At 29.1% G+C, this 27,736-nt stretch overlaps 1 protein-coding gene across 2 annotated transcripts in view; it reads left to right on the plus strand.

Annotated features, from left to right (window-relative positions):
- The first annotated feature begins 2,503 nt into the window (after window positions 1-2,503).
- The window catches only part of LOC142321710 (gamma-interferon-inducible lysosomal thiol reductase-like protein), a 36,152-nt gene continuing 10,919 nt past the window's right edge, over window positions 2,504-27,736 (plus strand). For both annotated transcript variants that reach the window (XM_075360010.1, XM_075360009.1), the window contains exons 1-4: window positions 2,504-2,701; window positions 7,685-7,891; window positions 13,269-13,442; window positions 22,805-22,951. In XM_075360010.1, the coding sequence (XP_075216125.1) occupies window positions 2,582-2,701; window positions 7,685-7,891; window positions 13,269-13,442; window positions 22,805-22,951 (648 nt within the window). In that variant the 5' untranslated portion in view covers window positions 2,504-2,581. The remainder of the gene's footprint in view (window positions 2,702-7,684; window positions 7,892-13,268; window positions 13,443-22,804; window positions 22,952-27,736) is intronic.

The raw sequence follows: 27,736 nt of genomic DNA on the forward strand, positions 1-27,736 counted from the left end.
TGAGTATAATTTTTTTTGTTTAGATAATATTTAATTACAAACAGTGAGTAAATTTTTTTTCAACTCCTCTGTATACATATATAAATCATCTATGGCAAATGATACGAGGTATAATCTCTGATCCTCATTTATTTCTTCATCTCTCTGAGTGCAAACTTCAACAGCAGCATTTATTCTATGTTTAGGAATGATCATGCCATATTTCAACAGCCAGTCCTGAGTTATTAATCTAAATACACAAATAAAAAAAATTTACCAGCCCTGTTTTTACATAATCTACATATTACAGCAAGGAGAAACTTTTGTTACAGTATACTAAGCCAAACTGCCAGGAAATTTTAAAATGGTTTGAAATAACCTTTAGTAAGCAGACTTTCCAAATTTTTTATCTATTTGTGCTTGTTTGTTTAATTTAATATTGTTCAGGTGGGACTTTGTGGATTTTGTTTTGGGTAAGTGTCTTTTTATGTGTTTATGATTTATCAAGGTTGATCTTTTAACTTTTGTGTTTATCTAAGATTTTGCTAAAATATCTAAGATACTTTTCTCTTTAGATGATAATTTTATCATGTTGGTCTATGAAGCAGAATACTGGAATAATAAACAGTGCTGCTACCGTCCAAGGTAAAATTTTGCTCTCTAGAGGGGTTGTGGACAGAATGGGCATCACTACCTGGACATGGTCTGAACTATCTGAAAACCAGTTTCTTTGCTCATGAAAAATTCTAAGTTATTCTGATTTCAGAGGCTGATCTATGATTAAATTTCTATGGAAATTTGATGATTTTTAAACACTTCTCACTATTCGTTTAACCAAGAAATTAATGAGCTTTTAAATTTACCAGATGACATGGGTAGTTTTATCAGGAAGAACATCCTTTTTGGTGATATTGCTGAACATTATATACTTCAGCTTAGAACTATATTATCAAACTTCAGCTCGGTTTATAGTTCAGTTGGATACTTCACATGCCACACATAGATAGAGAAATTGTTCCTTTAGGAAGTCTAAACCTGTTTTCGAGTGGTTCTTTAATCTCTGGAGTAAAATAATTCTTTGCAGCAATTTGAAATTTATACTTTTGCAACGACATGCTAAGCCAAGCTGTATAGTAAAATATTTTTAATAAACTTCAAAACATTTTAAGTAATTTTTGCACCATATATTTACGCTGGTCAATTAAAATTATTTTATAAGTAATAAAAATGTTGGCATATTTAAACAATTGAAAATGAGATTATTATTTTATGAAAATGTAACATAATTTTATCATGTTGGCCTGCTCAGTACACAATTATACTTGTTCAGGCTTTGGACTACTTAAGTTCTTCCCCTGTAATGGAAGATAGGCTTGTTCAAGTCTAGCTGTTAAGGCATCTATGCTCTTTGGTCTTGTTTCTAGGTAGCGGGTTGCCTGCTCGCTGGGCTTGGGGATATTGTGGTTTCCCTTCTGTATGGCTTGCCATCCCTTCTCCTAACGTCTGGTGACGCAGCAGGGTTGCAAGTTCCGAGTGATGCCAGAAGGTTGGTATCAAGCATGTTGCTGTCAGGGATGGTTTTTTTTAGTTGGTCCTGACTTGATCGACCCGGCTCGGTTTGGCTAGAACCCTACATATTCACATATGGACGCGTTGTGGTATCTACGAGCAGATTTTTGGTCTCAATCTACGTAAACCCCACTCAAAAAAAAAATACTCGGGACTCGATTATACCGAACATTCTAAATAAATGATTATGGCGATTATTTATTGTTATCGATTACATCCATTACTCAAGCTTATAGACGTTTATTTTTTTCCTGTTGGCCTCCGGAACCACCGTAAGGTATTATTTCAGAGATGATATGTATGAATGAACTGTAGTTTAGGTACAGTCTCAGGTCGACCATCCCCGAGATGTGTGGTTAATTGAAACCCAACCACCACAGAATACCGGTATCCATGATATACTATTCAAATCCGTATAAAAGTAATTGCCTTTGCTAGGATTTGAACCTTAGAACTCTCAACTTTGAAATCAGCTGATTTGCAATGATGAGTTCACCACCAGCACCAACCCGGTGGGCTGGAGCTTATAGCCTGTTGTGAAGTAGCAGAATCTTAAAATAAAATTTAAAAAAAATTTAAATGATTAATATAAATAAATAGTTTTGGTCTGGTTTTTATTGATAAAATATATTACAACTTATTTACGATTAATAATAATAATAATCGGAACACTCTTACTTATAAGTGTTGTGTTGTAAAATTACATAACGATTACGATTATCACTTATCGGTAATGCCGCAACGATTATGTACGTATCGTTACCCAGATCCATTTCAATAATCGCTATCAAATAACAAATTATTATTAATCTTTAGGAAACGATTAATAACAATTTTAATAACAACGATTATATAACAAGTTTCTATAATCGATTATTTTTATATTCGATTATTTCGATTATCTAAATCGATTATGTCCATCTATACTATCATGTAAAAGTAGTTGAGCGGGTGGTTAGATGGTGCAGAGGATTAGGAATGTGAAGTGGGTTTTTTAGACTTTTAGCCACGATAAAGTGGCGCACAATTTACAATGCCGACAACATTTAAACCTAGTCGATCTAGAATAATTAGTACATTAATTCTGTGTTTATTTTTTTACTTGACTTATAGATATATGTTTCCTTCAGAGACAGTTAGCATAGTTAACGAGGTTAGTTAAACGTTTTTTTATGAATCTGTGATAGTTAATTTTATTCTTAAATGAAGTAGTTTACAATTAAGGTTGCTAGTATTACTTCGTGTGGGTAATGAATAAAAGCTTTCATCAATATTAAAAAAACAGATTTTTAATGTATATGAGATTTAGGTTTCAGTGTTAACTTTGATGAGATTTTTAACTTATCTAATCTTTTAAACCGAAGTTTATTCATAATGGGTAGAGGGGGTTTGCTTAAAGTAGTTGTATTTTCAACAGTATTCTGAAGCGAATGATTTTAGTAATCATTTTATGACAATATGCATAATGATATCTTGGATAAAAAGTTATCAGCAACACCTCATTCTCAATTACTGACAGTAATTTAAAGTGTGATTGAGAAATTTACATATGAGATAAAATATGTGCAAGTTTTTCTGATTTTGAATTTTTACTAGGCTAAATCTATGACAAGATTTGAGTATTTATTGTGACTACAATCTAGTTTTGAAGTGTTATAACGAGAAAACTTGCTAGTTTTCTGTTGTTTACTGAACTTATGGTAAAGTATAAATTTGCAACAATTATATCAGAATTACTGTTTGTTTCATTAATTTTTTTAATAACTTATTAAAAACTTGATATTATTTTTGTAATAATTCACTCTAAGAATAGCCATTTTTCTTAATGGCAAGTGCATCCAATTTTGTTCAATCTGATTTATGAAAACTGGTTCACTAAATGTCGCTTTCTTGCCATGTTGCAAGGAAAAATTTTCTCAATTCTATTTATGTATATCTTTGTATTTGTAGTTCTAGACATACTCTTCAGAAAATAGATTAATTTTGATGGTCTGTTGTACGTTGTAGAGGAAGCCCGTAGATGGTTCTGTTGTTTTTTCTGGGTAGCTTAAGTGAAAGATCTTGTAAATAAAAAATTATATAGTCCATATTGATTTCAAAGTTTTTTCGTTTTATTTCTGGGCATTAGATCATCATATTGTAATGATTAACAGCCTTACTTCATTTAAATATTCAAAGAATTTTTTCATTAAAATTCAAGTTGAAAAAGTTGGGATTCGTGTTACATTCCAGTGAGAGCTTTAGCGTCATAAAGTCTCTTGATGTTGTTTTGTGCATTCATTTTTTTATTTTTATCATGATACAGGTCATTTTTACTTGGACAGCATATTTTTTAGGTCTATTAATATTTTAAACAAAAAAGTAAAGTAAAATAAATTAAAAAAATGTAATCAGCCCACTTTTTCATGTATTTCAATCTTCATTTTTGAAGTTAAGTTAGTTACAGATTAGTAATATGTTGGAAATGATTTTGATTGTTGAAGTTAAAATAAAAAATAGAAAAACTATTTTTAATGGTTTTTTGTTTTCTAAATTGATTTTATTTTCTAAAAATTTTGTCTTTATTTCCTTCATGTTCTTTTATTCTTAAGACATTTCCTCCAAGAGACATTTCTGTCTCTTAGAGGAAACCTAAATGAAGAACCTAAAAGAATTAGGTTCTTCATAATGTAGGTAGAATTTTTTAGGCCAATGTTTGTTTTTACTAAAATCCCTTTTAAATTAAAATTGTAAATAAAAGAAAACTTATGTTCTCTAAAAATAAAGGGTAAAAATTCTCCAAAGAGTAAAATTGTAATTTTAAAAAAATTTTTCAAATCTTGAATTTTTAAAATTTGCAAAAAATTAAGGGCTTGTAAGTTGATTGCAGTTTGCTTTTAATACGGTTCGATCTTCAAAAGGTTAGAAATTAAAGAATTGAAAAAGTATTATTTTTTTACAGTTTACTGTACATTATTGATGAAATTATTTATTATATCATAATTTGAAAATTTCTAAAAAAAGTATGTGAATTAAAAACAAAAATATAAAATTGTTTAAGTAATAGATTATCCAAAAAAATTACATTGAAATTGTGAACCGTACGGTAAGTCTCGCAGATATCATTTCTTCCGTTCAAAAAAATAAAAATTTCTGTAATATAAATAAAACTGTTTTTAACAAAATGATACAGATATAAAAAAAGGTAAGACACTACATTTCTGTTATAAAAATCTGTTATTAATTTAGAATTTTGTTTTAAAAAAAATACATGTTAAATGTATGTTATAGACTGTAGATATACAATTATAGTTAATAATGTTTAAGCGTTCCATAAGCAAAAATAAATAAAAGTTTGTTATAAACACTTACTGGCCCGATTTCATTTATCAAACAACGAATAATCATAAGAATTGTATTATTTCTGTAATTGTTATATGTTTTACATATAAATAAAATCGGGCCGCTAAGAGTTTTGTATCTTTATTTTTTTTTTTATGAATACTGAATGTTATGTAAGGCATTTATTGTTAAAATTTATTGCTTTAGAACAAACACAAATTGAATTTCACGGCTAATTTTTTTTTTGTTGATAGTCATACCGTTCAGTTCGTACCATATTTTTCGTTTTTTAATAAAACTATAATGACTATAATTATAAAACTATAATGACTATAATTATAAAACTATAATGACCTTTACGTATCGAACATCCGTGATGTAATAGTGCACTTATTACTTTGTAAGTGTAACCCACGATTTTTATCATTAAATTGTATTTTACCAATCGAATTTATTTCTGTTTTATTTATTTATTTTTTAATAAAACTAGTATAATCGCTTGTATATTAATATTTTTATTTTTTTTTAAAGAAGTGATGGGAATTAAAAGAATAGTTTCATTTTCAGTACTTTCATTTACATAACAGCATTTACTATTAAAACAAGCTGTAGTATATTTTCCTTTAAATTTTATTATTTCAAGTATATTATCAAGTTTTTGTACGCTACCTAGTACTATCAAGTACTGCTATCTAGCGGCGCGACTCGTAAAGGTACACTAAAGAAATGAATAAAATGACGTATTCACGTCCCGCGGTTCATCAAATGAAAAAAAAAAATCTAACAAAATTCGAGGTATTTTTTTGAAAGTATCCTTTATTAACTAATCTAATTGAACTGAAATATAATGTTTTCACTCTTATTATTTTTTTGCCCATTTACATTCCACTGTTAGGTTAGGTCATGTTTAGGACTATAAACATAGTTCGTTGACTTCGTCGCTTCTTATCGATGAAGTTCTAACGAACTTCGTGATTTTGTGTGGTACAATTTTAATTAAAACAATATATCATCGCCTGAAGGCTGAATGCAATGGAAAACTACAGCTGCTTTTTTTCCAAGAAAATGTGGCTCTGCATTTTCATATAGCAATGATGGAGGCGCCTTCCATACCGGAGGTAAACTAGTCCCCCGTTCGGATCTCCGGGTGGGGACTACTAAGGAAGGGGTCACCAGAAAATTAAATATGTAAAACAAATTGTTAGGGATGTAGGATGTAGAGGGTATACTGAAATGAAACGACTAGCACTAGATAGGGAAGCTTGGAGAGCTGCATCAAACCAGTCAAATGACTGAAGACAAAAAAAAATCATCGCCTGAGATATTAAGGATTGCATTAATTTTTAATAAATATTTTTTATTTTTATTTTAGTTTATTTTTCTCTTTGTCTAAGAAGCTGTGTAACATTGTAGATGTTACTGAGTATTGATTTGTTTCCTTCATATTTTGGTCTGGTTTAAAGATGAGCTGAATTAATTTACAATTTACTAGTTTAACATGGTTTACAACAGTCATACTTAAATGTTGATGAATAATAGTTTATTTTGATATTTATTTTTTTTAAAAATCCACTTACCAGATAATGTATTACTTAAAAAAAGAATTGGTTAATTAACTTTCATTAATTATTTACTAGTATATATTTAGTCCAATATAAATTTTTTCACTTATTATTAATGGATTATCTATATTCTTTCGTGGTTGTAAACTAGCATGGCAGTTCATTCATAAAAAAGCAAAATATAAGCATTAAAAAAATATATTTGTAATAAAAAATAAAATAAATTTCAGTTTAAGCATCCGTTGTTTGGCAAAGTTCATAACTTTTGGGAGGATTGAATGTTTTATTATAAAATGTGCGCGCGCGCGAACACACACACATGAATATCCCCCTTTGTGATTTAAGTATTGTATTTTCATTTTGAAGTTATTGTTAACTTATTAGTTAATGGGTTGGTGAGGTTTATTGCATCCTTGTTGTGGTTCAAGAGTACTTATGTGTGAATTTTGTACTATTAGAAATATGTTTTGTATAATTTTCATAGTTTGCTATAATGGGTTATATAGAAGCAGCTACATACTAAAATTATATATTAACAGTTATTATCTCTTCCATCTTCTCTCCAATAAAAAAGGCTGCTAATGGCACAGAGCAGACACATGGTCCGGCTATATCAAGGAACAACTATATTTTACAGGCTAGAAGCAGTTCATTGTCAATTAATTTTCAGATTATTTAATTTAATTTCTTAGCATAATTATTTCTATTTATTTATGTAATTTATAATAATTTCTTATTTTATTTATACTGTAATTAATAAGGTTAGGTAATTAATTAGGTAAACATTATTTATAATTTAGTATTAAATTTAAATCAAAGATTAACAGTTCTTAATATTTGAATTAATGAATTATTTATATAATTATTATTCAAGCTTATTAATGAAAAGGGATTATGAATTAATATTTAACAGTAAAAAAAGGATTCTTTATTTAACGAATTATATAAAAGTACGTTATAACAAATTGTGGGAAAGAAAGATTAAGAGAGTAGAGGGAATGGGAGAGAGTTGGCTGCATGCAGCGTCCAGCGCGCCACATGGTCCGCCCTGCGCCAATAGCATCAGAGTAAGGAGCAGCAGCTAGCCTGGCAACTAACTTAATCTTACACAAACACACACGACTAAATGAAGAAGACCTCATTCCCCAAGCCATTTTTGTGGCGGGCCGTAGGCTTTCCTTTTTTTCTATTGATTGTAATTAATTTATATTTTAATTATATTTTTATTAACTTATATAATTTTTTTATTTTAGGAAGAAGATGTGTCTTTAGATTTAGATAAAAATTTAAATAATTTAGCGACTCAGAAATTGAACAAAGTTACATCAGTTACTGTTACAGTGTTTTATGAATGTTTATGTCCTGATTCAAGAAGTTTTTTTCTTCACCATTTGTTGCCTGCTTTTGAAAAAGCACCAGCTTTATTAGATATTGAGTTAGTTCCATATGGTAAAGCTAAGGTAAATGTTAAAGTTTAATATTAGTCATTTAAAAAAAAAAAAATTTATAGACATTAATAAAAATGTTTTGAAATTTTCTTTTAGTAAAGACTTTTATGACATTTATGTTAAAAAGTTTTTATCTTTCTCTTATGTTGTAGTATTAATGTTAAGCCAGAGCTGGAAATGTGAATGAATAAATGAAATAGAATACTACTGAATCACTTTGTGTTTATATATTGTGGTTAGAATTGTTTTAGTTTTTATTTATTTATTGATTGATGTATGTGTGTAATATTTCAGAAGTATCCAGATATCTAGTATAACTTTCTTGGTACAAGGCTTTAGGGAGCTGCATCTGTTGTTTGTGTGTTAAGTAGAACTGTAGCTTGTTATATGTTGAAGATCAACCAAAAAGTGTTGATAGTTAGAACCCAGTAATAACATGATGACAGGGATACAATTTTGGAGTTAAAAAGTTACTGGTTTGATCAAGTCATAAACTACCAACTTACTTCATAGGAATTTGTAGTGCTAATATTTCATCCTCCAACCCTATGCACTCCCAGACAGTCTTTTAAGTTGTGATTTTCAGGTTTTTACTTCAATTATAATAATTTTTTGTGTACAGGTTATACCATCTCAGAAAATACCTATTAATCTTGGTGCTTGCACACATTTTCAAGTATAATTTACATCAAGCTGGTAATGTTAAATCTTTTTGTTTAATAAATGGTAAATAGAAAAGTTCAGAAAGAAAATGCAGTTATGTGTTATATTTATTTATAGTAAGCAGTTCTGTATAAATGATTGACTTACAACTAATAGAAAGAACCAATTGCGACATTTTTTTGATACTGCATCACAGGACATTGTAAAGTTTTGTTCATTTTTAGACTTATAGCATGCTTATAATTTTTTAAACAGTTGGTTTTAAAATAAATCCTAAAAAATATAAGGGGACATTTTGATCGATTTTAGATCACAGGGAGATGTGCTGATCCTGATATTTAATTTTAGATCATAATTTTTAAAAAGACAAACTATAATATTTACCCCTTGCACATATGCTGAAGTAAATTTTCATTAGATCACAGTGCAACATCATCGATTTATGAATGTTTCTGAGTGTCATTGTGTGTCCTTCTGCTTTGTTTACATTGTTTTATTTCTATAAGCATATGTATTACTTCAGGTAATTCAACAATGCTGGGTTACGGCCTCTCGTGTAATATCCAAAAACTGAGGACAGGAGGATTAGACAAATACTCCTTTACATGAGCTCATCCCAGGTTGAAGGAAAGAGGCATACCAAGATTTTTCCTTTTTCCAGAATGATAATGACAACATTTTCACAAACATTTTCACTGGATGTCGCTATCAGTAATCTACTGCATGCAAGAAAGTAAAAACTGACTAATAATTTAGATCTCAAAAGCTTAGTACCAGGGCATTGAAATACAGATACTAGCTTGCATATGAGTTAAGAGTAAAATATAAGTAATACTAGATATAGATTATAGCACAGGATAAAAAAAAAATCTTTGCCCATGAAAACTAATTTATTTACATTACAGCTTTCATTGATAGGTTTTCCTTAAAACAGATTAAAAATAACAAAAATGTATTTAATAAAATTAATTAAATAATTTCTTAACAGAAATAACAAACAAAACAAACAAGGAAACTTGTGTTGTTTGTGAACTTAAAAAAATACTGTTGTTTTAATCTGGCGTGATTTTTGTTTGCCACACATATGATCATATTTAAACAATTACATAAAACATTAAAAATCTCTTGGCAGACATCTGTTTCTTTATATCAACTGACCACAAAAACTTTACAGAATTAGGACATCTGTCTGTGATGTAGAAATGACCAAAATGCCTGCAGATCGATTTTAGGTATTTATTTTATGCAGTTGTTTATTAAAACAAATTATTAGCCTGCTGTTAATAAATCTAAAATCACACAAAATTTTACAGAATCATGTTACCTGCCCTGCGATCCTGAACCGGCCAAAATGTCTACTAATTAGTCCTTTATGTTGTTGGTCAGTAATTTATGTAGAAAAAAAGTGTTATAAATGAATAAAAAAAGTTACACAAAATGCTACAAGTTAATCATCTTATCAATAAAAGCAACTGTACTGTGGCGTTTTCTTATTAACCATCATTTCCATCTGCCATTTACTAAACTAAAAACTTAAGATGTTTCCAGCCTGGTGTAAATTAGTCATGAAAAAATGCGCTACCTTGAGGACTATATATTTTATTTTGACAGTTATCTAGGTAAGACTTGTGGGGGGGAGGTGATCATTTCTGAACCAGTGAGATTTATTGAACCTGACAGCCGAAGAACATATATTAACAGAATATATATATTTTAACGAAGAACATATATATTTTAACATCATTACTTTATATCTCCAAAGTAGTGCAGGAGAAGAAACAACAAGTAACATGGGATTATATTACCCAAACTAAAGTACTCATTTGCAGAAGTGCTTTTGATGCAGTTCATAAATTGAAGAACATATTTATCAAATGATCACGGAATAAATATTAATAAATAAAACAGAAAATATTGAATTAATTTATGTAATATTGTTTATGATTATTAATTCCTGTCTGTATTCAATCAGAATAGAAAATAAAACTACTGAAGAGAATAAATATTTTATCAGACTATTTATCATTAATTAATTTAATTAACTAGTCTGAGTTATTTATTATTTTTTTAAAATATTTATTAAAAATTAATTATTATTTTGTAAAAAAATTAAGTAAAAACAGTATGTACACTGTATATGTATATGTCATAGGCTGGCTTATTGCGATGCTCCCGGTTAATTGGAAAATGAAACATAATATATTTGCATTATTGCTTATAATTGTATATATAATCTAACAAAACTTAACCTATGCTCGCTTTGCTCTCTAACCTAACTAGCGAGTAAAGTGTGCTTAGGTTAAGTATGGTTAGATTATATCTATAATTTCCAATTAGCCAGATGGATTGCTATAAGCCTGATTTTTCATTTCACCTATGACATATATATATATACACACACACATACGTGTTTGATCATACTTTACATACATACGTATATATATTTTTTTTAATTTAAAATTTGAAGTTTTAATTTTTTATTTTAATTAAAAGTTTTAATATTTTTAACAGTCATGTCTGATGATGACATTAGCATCAAAAACTAATTATTTTTTATATTTATTTAAAATTGTTTTTTTTTTAACCAATATTTTCAAATAATAAAAAAATATATTTTATTAAAATATTAAACAATGTTTTAATCTTAAAATAATGTTTTTGATATATTCATAACTGATAATGTGCTAGTGTTGAAAAGAGGTTGTTATTTTTGAACATATAAATGATTTTTAAAAAAAATTTTATTAAAGTTTTCTGTTTCTGTTTTTAAAGTTTGTTTCTGCTAAAGATATCACAAAAAATTTTGTATCTAGGTTTTATAGTAGATTATTAATGTTTTTTGTATGTTGAAAGCTATTTTAAATAATTTAAATTAATTAATGTGTATTTTTTATTTAAAGTATAAATTTTTATTATTTGCATCCAAAGTTATTTCTTATTTCCCCCTAAATTATAAATTTGATTTATAATTGCCCTTAGTATGCTTGTGTGTGTATACATATATATATATAATTTTCTAAAGTCAATTTTAAGACCCATAGTCCTCTGTACTATTATATAAATATAAATAAATAACTTGATCCCCCCAAGTACAGAATAAAATTAAATTATTGGGTAGTATTATTAATTAATTAATTTTACGTGAGCAATTAAAAGATTGGATCAATTGAAGGTATAAGAAAATTTTGAAAGTACCTTGTGTATATATATTGATATATAACGCTTACCTTAGTAAGCGTTATCCTACCTAATTAAATTTTATTCACTACTTGATGGATCAGGTTATTTATTATATATATATATTTTTTTGTTTCTGAAGACAATCTTTTCAAGACCCATATTCTTCTTTACTAATGTAGATTGTATATTTAACCCAACTTGATCCACCTAAGTACAGAAATTAAAAAGTGAATAAGATGACACTTATCTTATATATTCATAACTTTACAATAGCATTTTTGTGGCAACCCACATCTTCAGTTGTAATTTTCGTTTTTTAATTTTTATATCTTCATAATAAACTGGAATATATATATATATAATTTTTTTTATAATGTACGTAATTTCATTCTTTTATAAAATTAAAATAAAATTGAAAATTAAGAATTTATACAATTTTTTTAAAAATCACAATTTAAAACTTTTTTAAAAAAATATATAAAAAATAAATTATGGAAATTAAAAAATACTTATATATAAAAGCCGACATATAGCATATTTTATCCTATTTATTTATTTATTTTAATTTTATTAATTCTGACGTCAATTTTATTTATGTAGTTTTTAATTTACGTAATTTAATTTTTTATATATTTAAAAAAAGTTTTAAATTGTGATTTTAAAAAAAATTATTAATTAATTCTTAATTTTCAATTTTAATTTTATAAAAAATGAAATTACATATATTATAAAAAAGTTTTTATATGTATTTTAAATGTCTTCGAGTTTAATAAGTATTTTGATATAAAAATTAAAAAAAAATACAACTAGAAGATGTGGGCTGCCATGAAGTGCTATTGTAAAGTTGTGTATAAGTAAGGTAAGGTGTAAGTTTTAAATAAGGTGTCACCTTATTTACTTTCAATTTCTGTGCTTAGGTATAAGTTGGATTTTATATATAATATATATTAATTTATTTAGGTTAAACTTTTTACAGTCCATTTTTTTCCTCTGTATGTAAATATGTATATATACAATATAATATTCTTTCAGCCTTCGCAAAGCACAGATTTAGAGAAACACTCTTACCTTTACTTTTTTACTTTCATAATGTTTTCAGGCCTAAGCCCATCTTCAGTGATATATTTTTTAATTTTTAGATTGTCTACATTTACATTTAAACATTTTCTTAAAAAATCCTTTAAATTTAAAAAAAAATTATTTTAACCAACAATTTTTACAAAATGTAAAAAGTTAATAGAGTAATGTGTAAATGTATACAGTCTAAAAATTTACAAAAAAAATATCACTGAAGATGGGCTTAGGCCTGAAAATGTTATGATAAAGTAAAAAAGTAAAGGTGTTTTCCAGAGTGTTTCTCTAATGCTGTGCTTTGCAGAGGCTGGGGGCTGAAAGAATATTATATTTTATATACAATATATGTGATATATATATATATGAAAAAAAAAAATAATGGGGTTTTTTACAGACTGAAAAATGAATATATTTAAGCATATGAGTGAATATAATGTGCCTTGAATTAAAAATTTCTGTTCTTGATTTTCAGACATTTGTTGAAAGTGGACGATATAAGTTTACTTGTCAGCATGGTCCTATGGAATGCTATGGGAACAAAGTGCATGCTTGTACAATCGATAAAGTTAAGGATTCAAAATTACAAATCAAAATGGTATCATGCATGATTGATGATAATATGAATCCTGATGAACGAGGTGCTGAAGTAAGTTTTTTAATGAGTGTACATTATTATATTGTTCCGTAACCTATTTAACATCAAATTCAGTTCATGGTTAGGTAAACTGCATCCTTTACAATCTGATGATTCTGCAGTATGTAGAACATTTGAGAGAACAGCATTCTGGAAATTACAGGGTGTGGAGTAATGTGAAATATGGTTCCTACTTCATGCATTTCTGAAGATCATTAAAGTTAATAACATCGGTTTAGTTGACTGCGTACTGGTGATATTTTTTAGTGGCTAATGACCACAGCAATAGTGCTGCTTTAAAGATTTAATTAAAAATAAGATAATTTGTTGCCCTAGTACAAAAATTAGTTGGATTTACTTACCCAAGATGCAGAATTACAAATCTCATTATAGTGGATGTATTGCAACAATATGTACTAGTAAGAGCTTGGGAGAATTGTGTCACGCTTAATGCGAGTAATAGTCACTTGGGATGAGTTGACTGAAATTCATTAAGTGTGGTGTCAAATAATAGCACCTAAAAGAAGGATCTAAAAATAAATTTATAGAGATTCTATAAAACTTGAAATAATGTATTTATTTTCAGTTAAAGATAAAAATAATTAATAAATCAAAGTAAATATGAAGATTATGAGTGAATCTGAAGAATTATGTGAAGACTTAATTTAAAATAATATAAATTAATTGATGGAAATGCTGTAAAATAAGAGTTCATTCTGAGAAAATACCTTAAGAAAACCAGAACTTTTTATACTTCGTATTGTATTTTTTATTTTAAATAAATACAATATGAAAGATTTTTAATTTTATGAAATTGAAACAAATTTTTTTTTGTCTTCAGTCATTGACTGATTTGATGCAGCTCTCCAAGATTTACTATCTAGTGCCTGTCATTTCATTTCAGTATACCCTCTACATCCTACATCCCTAACAATTTGTTGATACATATTCCAAACATTGCCTGCCTGCACAATATTTCCCATCTACATATCCCTCCAATATCAAAGAAACTATTCCAGGATGCCTTAATATATGGCCTATAAGTCTGTCCCTTCGTTTAACTATATTTTTCCAAATGCTTCTTTATTCATCAGTGTGCTGCAACACCTCTTCATTTGTCATTCTATCCACCCATTTGATTTGTAACATTCTCATGTAGCACGGCATTTCAAAAGCTTCTAATCTTCTCTTCTCAGGTACTCCGATCATCCAAGTTTCACTTCCATGTACAGCTACATTCCAAACATACACTTTCAAAAATATTTTCCTGATGTTTAAATTAATTTCTGATGTAAGCAAATTATATTTCTTACTGAAAGCTCGTTTCGCCTGTGCTATTCAACATTTTATATTGATCCTGCTTCATCTATCTTAAGTAATTCTACTTCTCAAATAACAAAATTCTTCTACCTCCATGATCTTTTCTCTTCCTATTTCTATATTCAGTGGTCCATCTACATTATTTCTACTACATTTCATTACTTTTGTTTTGTTCTTGTTTATTTTCATGTGGTGGTTCTTGCGAATGACTTCATCCATGCCATTCATTGTTTCTTCTAAATATTTTTTACTCTCAGCTAGAATTACTATAACATCAGCAAATTGTAGCATCTTTATCTTTCCACCTTGCACTGTTACTCCAGATCTAAATTATTCTTCAACATCATTAACTGCTAGTTCTATATAAAGATTAAAAAGTAATGGGGATAGGGAACATCCATGTCAGACTCCCTTTTTTATTATGGCTTCTTTCTTATGTTCTTCGATTATTACTGTTGCAGTTTGGTTCCTGCAAATGTTAGCAATTGTTCTTCTATCTATATACTTGAACCTAAATTTTTTAAAATGCTGAACATTTTACTCCAGTCTACATTATCAAATGCTTTTTCTAAGTTTATAAATGCCAAGTATGTTGGTTTGTTTTTCTTTAATCTTCCTTCTACTATTAATCTGAGTGCTAAAATTGCTTCTCTTGTCTCTATACTTTTCCTGAAACCAAACTGGTCTTCTCCTACACTTCTTCCACTCTCCTCTCAATTCTTCTGTATAGAATTGCATTTAAGATTTTTGATGCACGAGTAGTAAGATAATTGTTCTGTATTCTTCACATTTATCTGCTCCTGTTTCCTTTTATGTGTTTAATTTCTTCGTATACACACTCTACCTCATCATCATCCCATGATGATACTTGTAGGCATATAGATGTTAACAATCGTTGTTGGCTTAGGTTTTGACTTTATCCTTATTATAATGATTCTTTGCTATGCATTTTGAAATACTGTACTGTCTTCCCTATCTTCTTGTTCATTACAAAACCTACTTCTGCCTGCCCTTTATTTGAAGCTGAGTTAAGTATATTAAAATCACCTGACCAAAAGTTGTTTTCCCACTGAATCTTGCAAATTCCTACTACATTTACGTTTAGCCTATCCATTTCCCCCTTTAAATTTTGTAACCTACCAACCTTTTTTAGACTTCTAACATTCCACGTTCTGACTCGTCGAATGTTATTTTTTAATTTCCTAGTGACCCTTTCCTTAGTAGTCCAAACCTGGAGATCTGAACAGGGGACTAGTTTACCTCCAGAATATTTTACCAAGGAAGGCGCTTCCATCTTTGTTAATGAAAATACAGAGAGCTACATTTTCTTGGAAAAAAAAACAGCTGTAGTTTTTCATTGCTTTCATCTGCGCAGCACCCAGAAGATTGAGTGATTTTGATATGGCCAAGTCTTTCTGACCTATGCCCTTAACAACTACTGCAAGAGCTGCTGTTCTCTTTCAGGAATCGTTCCTTAGTCTGGCTTTCAATAGATACCTCTCTGATATGGTTACATCTTTGGTCCAGCTATTCTGTGTAATTGAGCACTCAAACCCCCTCACCATAACCAAGGTTTCATGATTCATAGAGGGAGTTTTAATTTTATAAAGTATCAAACTTAACCCAGTCTTGTAAGCAATACTAGGTACAATTAAATTTCAAGAAAATTTAAGAAATTTGCAAAACAGTTTTTTTGTGTATGGTGCTACTTAAATCTTAAGTATTCTGTATTTCCTTTTATTTAATAATAAATTTTTTGTCCACTCTTTCACTGGATGTATAGACATAATAGTTAGGGCAGTTGTTAAAGCTTACAATGTGTATTATCTGCCTTAAACAGAATACCATTAACTGGAACAATTTCAAATACATTGAACGATTACAGTTTTTACACAGTAGTTGTTAAAATTGTATGATGATTAAGTAATTGTCTTAATAATATTTTATTAAAATTACTTCCAATCATGAAAAAGATAAAAATCTGTTTCTGATCAAGAGTTGGTGTTATGTTCTTTCATATTTTTATAAACATTAAATCAGAATCTAGGACCAAGACTTAATCATTCTGTGAATTCTATTGATTATAGGTAAGCAGTTCAGTGTGATTTTCAACAAATAAATGTTTGTTTATTTAACCTAGTAATAAACTGTCACCTCCAGTTCTGATTATATATGAGATAAAATTCTTAGCATATGTAAAATACCAAACCTGATCAATATTCAAACATCATCATCATTTTCATTTAATGTTCTGTCTTTTTTATTATAATTTTTATTCTCAGTTTTTACATCTTCGATACTTTCTTACATTTCTTCAATATTTTCTTCTTTTTCATAATTCTGTGTTGTCATTTATACTTGTACTGTAACTAAATCTTTTGATAACATCCCTATCCTTAACAACATTAATCTATCATTTATATATCTGACGTTCTGCACTCATTTGTTACTTCATTTCTCAAAAAAATTCCCACTTTGTTTTTTTCCTGTGTTTCTTTAAGAATAAAATATTATAACCTCTTCAATCTTCATTTCAGCCTTTCCTTTTCACCTTACTTCAGTCCATCTTATATCCGTTTTAATTTTTCCCTTTCAGATTCTCTTAACTTTCCACTATGTGATAAAGTCTTGACATTCTAAATTCCTATATGCAATCTGCCACTTAGTTTGTTTTGTTACTTCTCCCAGAGATCTGAATGAGAAGTTGTTTTAGCTCCAGAACATTTAACAGAAGAAAGGATCAAAGTATAATGCAAGGAATTTCACTAGGATCTTTAATACATCGGTTTACTGTTGCCTTTTGTTTATTAATGCCACTGACTGCCTGAAGAAGTTTCTCCATGTTTGGAGACAGTTTCCTACCCTGAGAGCAATAGAGTGAACAGGTATCCTCCTCTGGTCATCCACCCTCTGAGGAGGCCGTTGGCACTTGTAATGGGAGGAACTTCTTAAACCAGGAAATAACTCTGTCCCTGCATTCCTTAGCTGCTTGTATACAAGTTTACTGACAATTGTTAATATCCATAATCATTGCCCCCTCTGTATCCTGTGGAGGTGTCAGGATTTTCCCTTTACTGAACCTCACACCCTAAAGGCATTTCCTAGATTCTGTAGTACTTTTAGAGAGGATTGATTGTAGAACTTTTTAAATGAAAGACAGAAATGCTTTCATTCACAACTTCCATGACATTCTATCATGGAAGTTGTTTTATCTATACTTCTCAATTTTGTGCGATTTAAATAGTTAGAAAAAGTTCATTAAAGTGAAAATAGATGAACATAAGAATTAAACAATGTATGTGATTAAACAATTTATAAAAATCCTATTAATTATATCCTTGTGGTTTAAATAAATTATGTTCACTTAGTGAACAATAATATTCATTCAGAATAAATCAGAACATTAATTTTTAATTCTGTAAATTAAATTATAAATGATAATAAGTAGTGGATTCATGTAACAGATTTATTAAGTTAGTTTCAATTTTAATATCAATTGAAAATGTTCAGTAGTATACTTAATATTAATGGAATGAAACATTTTTAATTGTTAGTTCTGACTTTGTTAGATATAAAAAGAATCTTAATGCAACTGATAACATTTTTATTACTCTATAATAATAATAATATTAATAACAATTAGCCCAGGAATATTAACTGCTTTTATTATTGTAAAGTTACAGGTTATGTACAGAGATATTGGAGCTTTAGTTGATTGTTATCGACTTGAAATGCTTTTTAAACAAATTTTTTTAAAAGTCCTTTTATTATTAAATTACTAGATAAATATCAATCGGGTTAATTAAATGTCAGGGTTTCAGTAAGTGTATATAGATAAATATTGTTAAACAGACAAAAAATTACTGTAACAACTATCAGTGGGATCATATCATACAACAGATAGTATTGCGTGTTGTCTTTTGCTGTGAGTGCATGCATGACATTTATGTCCATAACTTTTATCAGTTTTCTCTTTAGTATTTTGTATGATCAAACTTTCTTAAAAATAATTTAAATCTGAAAATAATTTAATAAATTAATGTAATTATTATTATTATCGAAGTATATTATAAAGTAATTTTAAATTGAAAGAGAAAATTTGCCGTAGGTGTTACTTAGGTAGTGTTTACAGAAATGAAAAAGCCATCAAATCTCAAAATGACTCCTAAGAGTTTTAGAAGGGGGGTTTAATTGAAAAATCTATGTTTATTAATGTGAAATATCACTGTCTTATAAAAGGGATGTACAGAAAGATCTCAGCCTGACACAGAGAATGCAAGATTTTGCAGTTATTTTTAAAAAGTTTTTAACATTACCTTTCAATTTGATACACTTCGACCAGTGACATCCCAACTTTTTAATACTCTCTTTTTTATACGTTTTAGTAGAGCGGTATTGTCTTGGCCTTTTATCTGGAGATTCTGGGTTCGAATCCTGATCAGGAATGGTATTTTTCATACATTACAAATTTTCATTTTTTAGGGCTAAATGGCCATAGCAGTTGTGCCCGTAATCTAAGAAAAAAATACCCTCAGTATAAAGAAATTTGCCCAACTCTGCAAAAAAAAAAAAAAAACAGTCATCTTGGCTTTGATGTCATCATTTGCAGTGAATCTTTGCCCAGTGAGCCACTTATTCAGCTTTTAAGGAATTGCTTTAAGTTATGGGTAATTGCTGAGAAGCAGATCTGGTGAATGTGGTGCACTTCAAAGGATAGGTCATGAAATTTTGCAGAAACAACCTGAGATGTGTGTACATGTGCATTATGGTGGTGAAAGAACACTTTTTGGCCAGATTTGAATGTTTAATGTGAATAGCACATTTTAGTTGGTCCAATAGTGATGCAGTAATATTCCCTGGTGACAGTTCTGTACATTCCGGTAAGCCTATGAGCCCCACATCACGTGAATCCCACAAAACCATAAACCAAGAAACCACTTTTTTGGTGCACTTTCACCTGTTTCTATCCACTGTTTGGTCTTTGGCATGTAATGATGAATCCATGCATCATCTGTATTTTAAAATGTTGAAGAAACTTAGTGGGATAGTGCTTAAATAAGTCTAAACACCCTTGAGAAGTCTTCAATGAAATGCCAGATCAGATTTCAGTTCGACATTAACAAACATGATATCCATCAAACATAAAGCTTTTTTTTGTACCGAAAAAATTAGTAAAGTGTAGTGGTCATGTTCTATCAAGATGTTGGCAATGTCAACAAGCATGTGTATCTTCAGTGATTATTTAATCACTGACTGAAGTGATTGGCATTGTGGATGTGGCATTATTTAATTTTCTTAAGGTCATCACTGGCATTCTTGATTTTTGTGACAATTTTATCGGTAGTAATGGTTTTTTGGTATTCCAAGTGTTTATTGTCTTGAGTAGATGTACAACTATGTTCAAATTCAGCAGCCCATTTTTTTACCATCAAAAATGAAAGGGAAGAATCATTTAAAGTGGAATCTTAAGTCTTTTTGAATATCCGATGGGATTAAATATTTTAAAACTATGTTCTTTATAATACCTTGAACTTCAATTTTACCTGCTTTTCATAAATTATCAAAACTTGTTTGACTTACTCAATTGCCATAAACAAGCAACTAATTGCATGCTTCTGACAGTTTGCAGCACACCATCTAAAGAATCATATTCTCATCCTAGACATTTCAGTTAGGTTCCATTAAATTTCCATATACATAAAGAAATCTTTTTAAAAATTCATTCCCACTACCTTATTTGTAAGCTCTTCTGAAAGTCTGGTTATTCTTTGGTTGGAAAAACTATTGGTCTGCATAGTCTCAAAGTTATTTATGAGCTCTTTATAATGAAATCTCTTCTCAGCTTTATATTTAAAAATTTTTTCAAACAAATTTATCTCCTATCATGTATATTAACAGCACAGCTGAATATACACCAAACAAAAGCACTGTAATTAGAGCAATCATCTACTACATTACACACTAGTGTTTGGACATTGCCCTTAACTCTTAAAAAACAGCTCACATTTAAAGAACTCTAAACAGTTTATTAACATTATTAAGGAAGTTCATAATTCACATTGCAACTTTTGAAATAATCAATCTCTTCTCTTATATAACTGTACAATAAACCATCAACGTACTCCAAATTTCAGTTATTGTTGGAATCTTCATATACAACATACAGAATGCTCATCCAGGGCTAGAAAGATTTCACACATTTCTCTGCTCATGACTGTAATATTTTTAAAACATTTGAAGATATTCTTTCATTAGACAATGAAAACTACTAGATAAACTACAATTCTGGCATTGATCTCCTACCTACATGAAGGTAACAAAAGACATTTTATATATCTTTCACTGAATTTTTTATATCCATCACTGAATTACTCTCATCTTGTATTTATTGTAGATTATGAAAAGAACAAATCCTTTAACTTCCCTTACTTCAGTTTATAAAAAATAAACACATTTTTAAAACTTATTCAACCAATCTGTGCACCCGCAACTCGTCTAATCTCCCTGCACTCCCTAAATATACACATATTATATTGTCTAAAACATACTTTGTCAGGAACTATACTATGAGGGTGTGTTCAAAACCTCTGAGTCTCACTCACAGATGGCATTAGTATGCTTAATTTCTCGACGGCATTGCACGATTTCATTCTTCATTAGTTTACTATAAGAGTTTCAAGTCACTGCATCAGTTAGTATTGTTTACAGTTCATCAAAACGGAGAATTAGAGCATTTTTTGGAAAATGGAAAAATCTGGAAATTTGTGCAATGATTAAATAAGTTTTTCTGAAAGGATTTAGTGCAAAGGAAATTGAAGAAGAGTTTGATATGATATTCAGAGACTTCTCCACCAAATACAACAGTGAAACATTGGATTGCAGAGTTTAAAATGTGTCAAACATGCACTTGTGATGCAGTGGATATCCTTCTGAAGAGGCAATGCCAGAAATGATAGAAAAAGTGCATAAAATATTTTTGGCAGATTGACAAATGACAGTAATAGAATTAGCAGAGTTTGTAGGCATGTCAACAGATGTGGCGCAATATTTTTCACGAATTTTTGGGCATAAACAAGCTGTGCACTAGGTGGGGGCCATGTTTGCTTACGCCTGGTAAAAAAATCATTCAAGTGATTGTCTTGAACTCTTTTGGCACAGTTCAGAGGAATGTTTACTTCGATTTGTGATGGTTGATGAGACTTGGTTAATTACACCACTCCTGAGACAAAACAGCAATCAAACTGTTTTTTGGGATTCACGTGGAATAATTTTCATTGATTATTTTAAAAAGTGTGAAACAATAAATGATAAATATTATGCAATCCTATTGCATCATCTCAGCGATGAAATTAAGGAAAAACAACTTCATTTGACAAAAATAAGTGCTTTTCCATTAAGGTGTCCCTGTTTGGACTTCAGTCATTGTAACAGCAAAAATCAACAAATTACGATTTGAATTGCTCCAATACCTTCCACATTCACTTGATCTGGCTCCCAGAGACTGTCATTTGTTTCCTAACTTAAAAAATGGCTTGGAGAGAAGAAATTTTTCACCAAAAGAAGTTATTGCCACTGTAGATGGTTATTTTAAGGAGTTGGATAAATCAATATATTGATTGGTATAGCTGCTCTTGTGGAATGCTGGGCTAAGTGTATTTACCTTAATGATGACTGTTGAAAAATCAAAATCAAAATATACCCAGAAAAATGTTGTTTTCTTATCCAGGCCTGGAACTTTTCATATACTAGAATGGAAGAATTCATACACTAAAACATTTGATACTGTTACAGTATATTATTTACAAACATTAAATTTGACAGAATCTATTAATTGAACGTACACTTTATTAAATGTATATTATAGTATTTTTTTTACATACTTGAGAAGAAGGTTTGCTAATCTTTTAAGAGAGGTATCATTAACAAAACTGCTATTCTCTAGTTTTGCTGTATGTTTTATTTGTGTGATCACATTTGTATCTTTGTGGTATACATTTTTAATAATTATTTCTTCTGTTGAACAGTTATGTTATCTTTGTTATCTTTTTTTATAGTGTTCTGCTGTGAATGGAGTTGGCTGGAAATCAATTTTAGACTGTTCATTAAGTGAAGAGGGAGATGTGCTACTTAAAAAACATGGTGATGCAACCAACATGTTACAGCCACCTGTTTCATTTATACCTACTGTTTTACTAAATAAGGTACTAACTAGTTTATTGATTAATTACATTCTTTATGAACTCTGTATTTTTCATAATTACTTTTTTTTTAATTGCTTAGTTTTTCTATACTGAATGTTTGCAATAAAATAATAATAATAAACAGTATTTTAATGATATTTTATTCAGGTTTTGTAAAACCTGTTTTTTACTCTTTTGTTATATGCAATTTAAATCCTTTTAAAAACTGTCTTATCTTCTCTTTAGTCTTCCTTCAATATGTATTCATTTCATTTCATTTTATATTATGTAGTAATGGTACTACACTTATCATCCAGTGATGCATTTAAAGAATGCAGTGAATACTTTTTTTCTCCAGTTCTTTATCTATGATAATGTGTTAAGATGTAAAAAAATGACTCTCTCTCTCAGAGTATTCAGATTATAGACCTTTAGATTTTTATATTTTAATTGTTTCAGTAATGCTTTATTATAGTTACTGCGGCTGTAACTGTAGAAATACAGGTTACTTATTTTTGTTAGGTCATTTAATAAAATTGCTAATAATTATGATACAACAAGAAATATGGAGGTAGATTGATCTCTTGGTATTGCAAAATTGATTAGCTCTTACTATAAATTATTTAATGAATCGAAACTTAAGAAAAACAATACACACGCACATACCCACACCCATACCCATACACATAGTGTTTCACCTCAATGATTCCACATTTTATATAAAAATACAGTTTGACCATTGTATGAAAACATCAACTTTTAGTGTCCAAAACTGAGGTTCTTTAATTAAAAAAAACAAAAAACAAAAACAGACTAATTATTTACAGAAAATTAAATGATGTTCAAGTATATTTTATTTAAGAGTAAAAAAAAATTATTTGATTCATCAAAATGGTAAAAACAAATTTTGATTCATAATAAAAATTCTCTTTTGATTTTGAAAATCATCCTGAAAAGAAACAAAATTAAGTTAATAAACAAAACAATAACAAAATAATGTTAATTTTTCCGTATCAAAACATTCAGTCTTACTGGTGTTAATTATTTGTATCAGAAGTTCTGTCTTGTGATCGTGTTGCAAATTGCTTCACTATCACTAACATTGGAGTTATATACCTATTCAGAATCATACTTGGAGGCATCCAGAACATTTGAAATCATCTGTCATGTATTTATTTATTTTTTTAAAGTTTTTACTTTACTGCCAGATTTTATAGAGTCTCAGATATTCACTATCCACAAGAGTTTTATTGATGGACAGATTAATTTTATGTGACATTTTACATTTGGCAGCAATTAATGGTCATCTAATTCATGTAAAGATGGTGTAACTTGTTTATAATTTTTTTATTTTAAACACACTGAATAATGGATACAATCTACTGAAATGTTAAATATTTGATGTGATTTACGAATAAAAGTTGTTTTAATACTTCAATACTATGAACTGTCCATTACACTGACAAACATGTAATTTTGTTTGAAATTCACTGACAAACATTATTTCTGTTTCCTAATGTGTGATACATGATTTTAATCTGTTTTTTGATGCTGAAAACAAATATGAACTCAGAAGTTATCTATTACTCACCATTTTTGAAAAATGTTTAAATTTTAATTAAAGGATATTTTTCATTTTTTAACTTTGTTAACATAATTTGTAAGCTATAAATAAACAATACTAGACAAAGAATTAATTCATCCATTGTCATATCAGATTTAATTCATAGTCATAGTCAGATCTAATACTGAAGAGGGAGCCTTCATGGACAAAATTTATCATATCTGTGCAGCTGAAAACACAGTTATATTGTTTATAATAGGAATGAATTAGTTTTGTTCAGTCTTATTGCTGTCCTAAGTTTGTTAACAGTGCAGTGTCATAATACCTCAAAATTGTGTAAATGATGTGGATGGCTTTTGTTATGTATGTGGTGAGTTTACTGTAAAATCAAATAGAAGAAATTATACCTTTAATTAAAAAAAGCATATCATTTGTACTTTCAGTGTAAAATTGGTGATCAGGATAAACATGGGCTTCTCATACAGTATGTGCTAATTGTTCTGTATATTTAAGAGGATGGCTGAAAGGTACATGGAAGGCTTTGCCATCTGTTTGTTATACCTATGGTTTGGCATAAACCAAAGGATCATGTAACCGATTGTTACTTCTGTTTAACAAGTGTGTCTGGAATTTCTAAAAAATCTAAACATATTGTAAAATATCCTTTATTCCAATCTGCAATCAGGCCTGTACCTCACAGTGAAATTATTCCAGTTCCACCTGTGAATGTAAGTTTTGAAACAGCGGTGAAGAATCAGGCAGTACTGAAGAAGACGACAATGATTTTGATTTTGAATTATCTTCCAATAAGCCACATCTTATATCACAAGGTGAATTAAATGACTTGTTTAGGGATTTAAATTTATCAAAAATTCAAGCTGAACTGTTAGGATCAAGACTGCAAGGTTGGAATTTACTTCAAAATAATATAAAAATTTCGGGCTTTCGAAGCCAACAAAAAGAACTTTCTCAATACTTTATTGATGAAAATAATTTGATTTATTGCACAAATACTGATGAGCTTATGTTGCACTTAGGACAAGTTCATAAACCTGAGGACTGGCGCCTTTTCATAGATTTATCCAAGTATAGTTTAAAAGTGGTTCTACTGCACAACGGTTACAAATATCCTTCGATATCAGTCGCTTATGGTATTAATTTGAAAGAGACATGATGTGATGCAAGACGTTCTTAAAAAAATAAATTATAAAAAACATAGCTGGAATATATGTGGTGATTTGAAAGTTATAGCTATTTTGTTAGGCATGCAGTTAGGCTATACAAAGTACATGTGTTTTCTTTGCAAATAGGACAGCAGAGCTAGGGATAAACATTATGTTACCAAAGAGTGGAAGAAACGAGACAACTTAACTTAAAATGGGAAAAATATTATTTGTGAGCCCTTAGTTGAACCAAAAAAAAATATTTTTACTGCCTCTTCATATCAACCTAGGACTAATGAAAAATTTTGTAAAATCAATGAAGAAGGATAGTCCCAGACTTTTGTACATCAAGCAGAAATTTTTGAATGTAAGTGAAGGAAAAATTAAAGGAGGAATATTTGTTGGTCCCCAAATAAGAATGTTGGTCAAAGATGATGTATTTATCTTAATGTTAAATAATGTAGAAAGTACAGCTTGGGCTTCATTTAAAGATGTTTGCAAAAATTTTCTCAGCAAAAAAAAAATTCGACAATTACCACGATATTGTTAATCAACTTCTTACTTCATACAGAGCTATGGGATGTAATATGTCTTTGAAAATACATTTCCTCCACTCACATCTGGATTTTTCCCAGACAACCTTGGAGATGTAAGTGACGAACACAGTGAGCATTTCCAACAAGACATTTCAGTGATGGAAAGCCGCTATGAAGGTAAATGGAATACTAATATGCTAGCCAATTACTGTTAGACATTAATTCAGGATGTGGCTGAGACTATTTATAAAAGAAAAGCATCAGTGAAATCATTCTAACACAAGTATGGCCATGGAAAATTATAAATTTTACAGATTTTAATTATATTTTCTATTAATTTTTTTTGAAGTGTAATTTCTTTAAAACTAAGGGTGATAGAAAAATTGTATTTAAAGAACTGTAATGCAATTCAAAAAATTCAAAAGAGCAATTCAAGAAATGGTATCATAGTTTAATGTTTGAGAAACATTAAACATTTTTTTTTGTGTATCAGTGTTATTAGAAGTGCGGGTGGTTTAACAGTAGAATTGGTTTCTTATTCCATTCTGATTTCACCCTATTGATCATGTGTTTAGAATCCATCCATCTCTTTGACTGTGTTTAGAAAAAAATTCCCATGGAAATTTAATAAGTTCAGTACTCTTTTCTGTTTGAAAATTATGTATATTGCAATTGATTTCCATCAACCAGCCAGCCATTGTTATGGTACAACAAAGTCTAGCTATCAATTGTTTTATGATCAATGACCTGTTTTTGCAATGGTTTTTTATGCACCATGTTGAAAAACTAGTTTAACATGTGATATCTGTTTGTAACAGAGTGGTGTACTAGAGTTATAAGTTGTAACGGTAGTATGACAAGGAAAGTTCTTCTTTTGTTTCTGTGTGCAAAACAAAAATATGAAATTGTACCAGTTCTGTGTTATCTACAGTCAGTTTTTGACAAATTGAAATCTTCTCAAGAATAAGTTGTGTTGCTCCGTAAATCTAAGCACCCAACCACGACTTCCTTGGTACTATTGTTCAGAAATACATTTATTTCTTGGTACTTCATGAACCTTACTTTGAATTGTAACATATGTTAAACAGAAACCATTTTTAAAAAAATTGTTTTATGTAACTAAAAATAACCATCTATCCACCTCCATCTCGGGAAATTTACCTCAGGTTTGGAAAGGATGTCAAAGACTATCCTTAAAGGTTCAGCATTATACTTTTCAAGGAAAAAGAAAAGTTGAGCAGACTTTTCTTTGCTGTAGCAGAATGTGTCAGTAATAAGAAATAAATATTTATTTAAAAATCTTAAAATATTATCTAATATTGCTGATATATTTCATGTTATGTTAATCATAATTATTTTTAATTATCTATTAAGTAGCTATAATTTTTAAATTGTTGGTGTCTTCGAAAGAAGATTTAGTTTGTGAGCTTGGTAGTATCTTTCTGTAAAACTTATTTTGTAAGAAGAAGAGTTTTCTTTTACTTCTTTTATTCAGTTGAAATTTATTTTATTTATTTGAACATGAAGTATAATAAAGTGTTTA

The sequence above is a fragment of the Lycorma delicatula genome, chromosome 3, assembly GCF_047948215.1.
Source record: "Lycorma delicatula isolate Av1 chromosome 3, ASM4794821v1, whole genome shotgun sequence".
Classification (NCBI taxonomy): domain Eukaryota; kingdom Metazoa; phylum Arthropoda; class Insecta; order Hemiptera; family Fulgoridae; genus Lycorma; species Lycorma delicatula.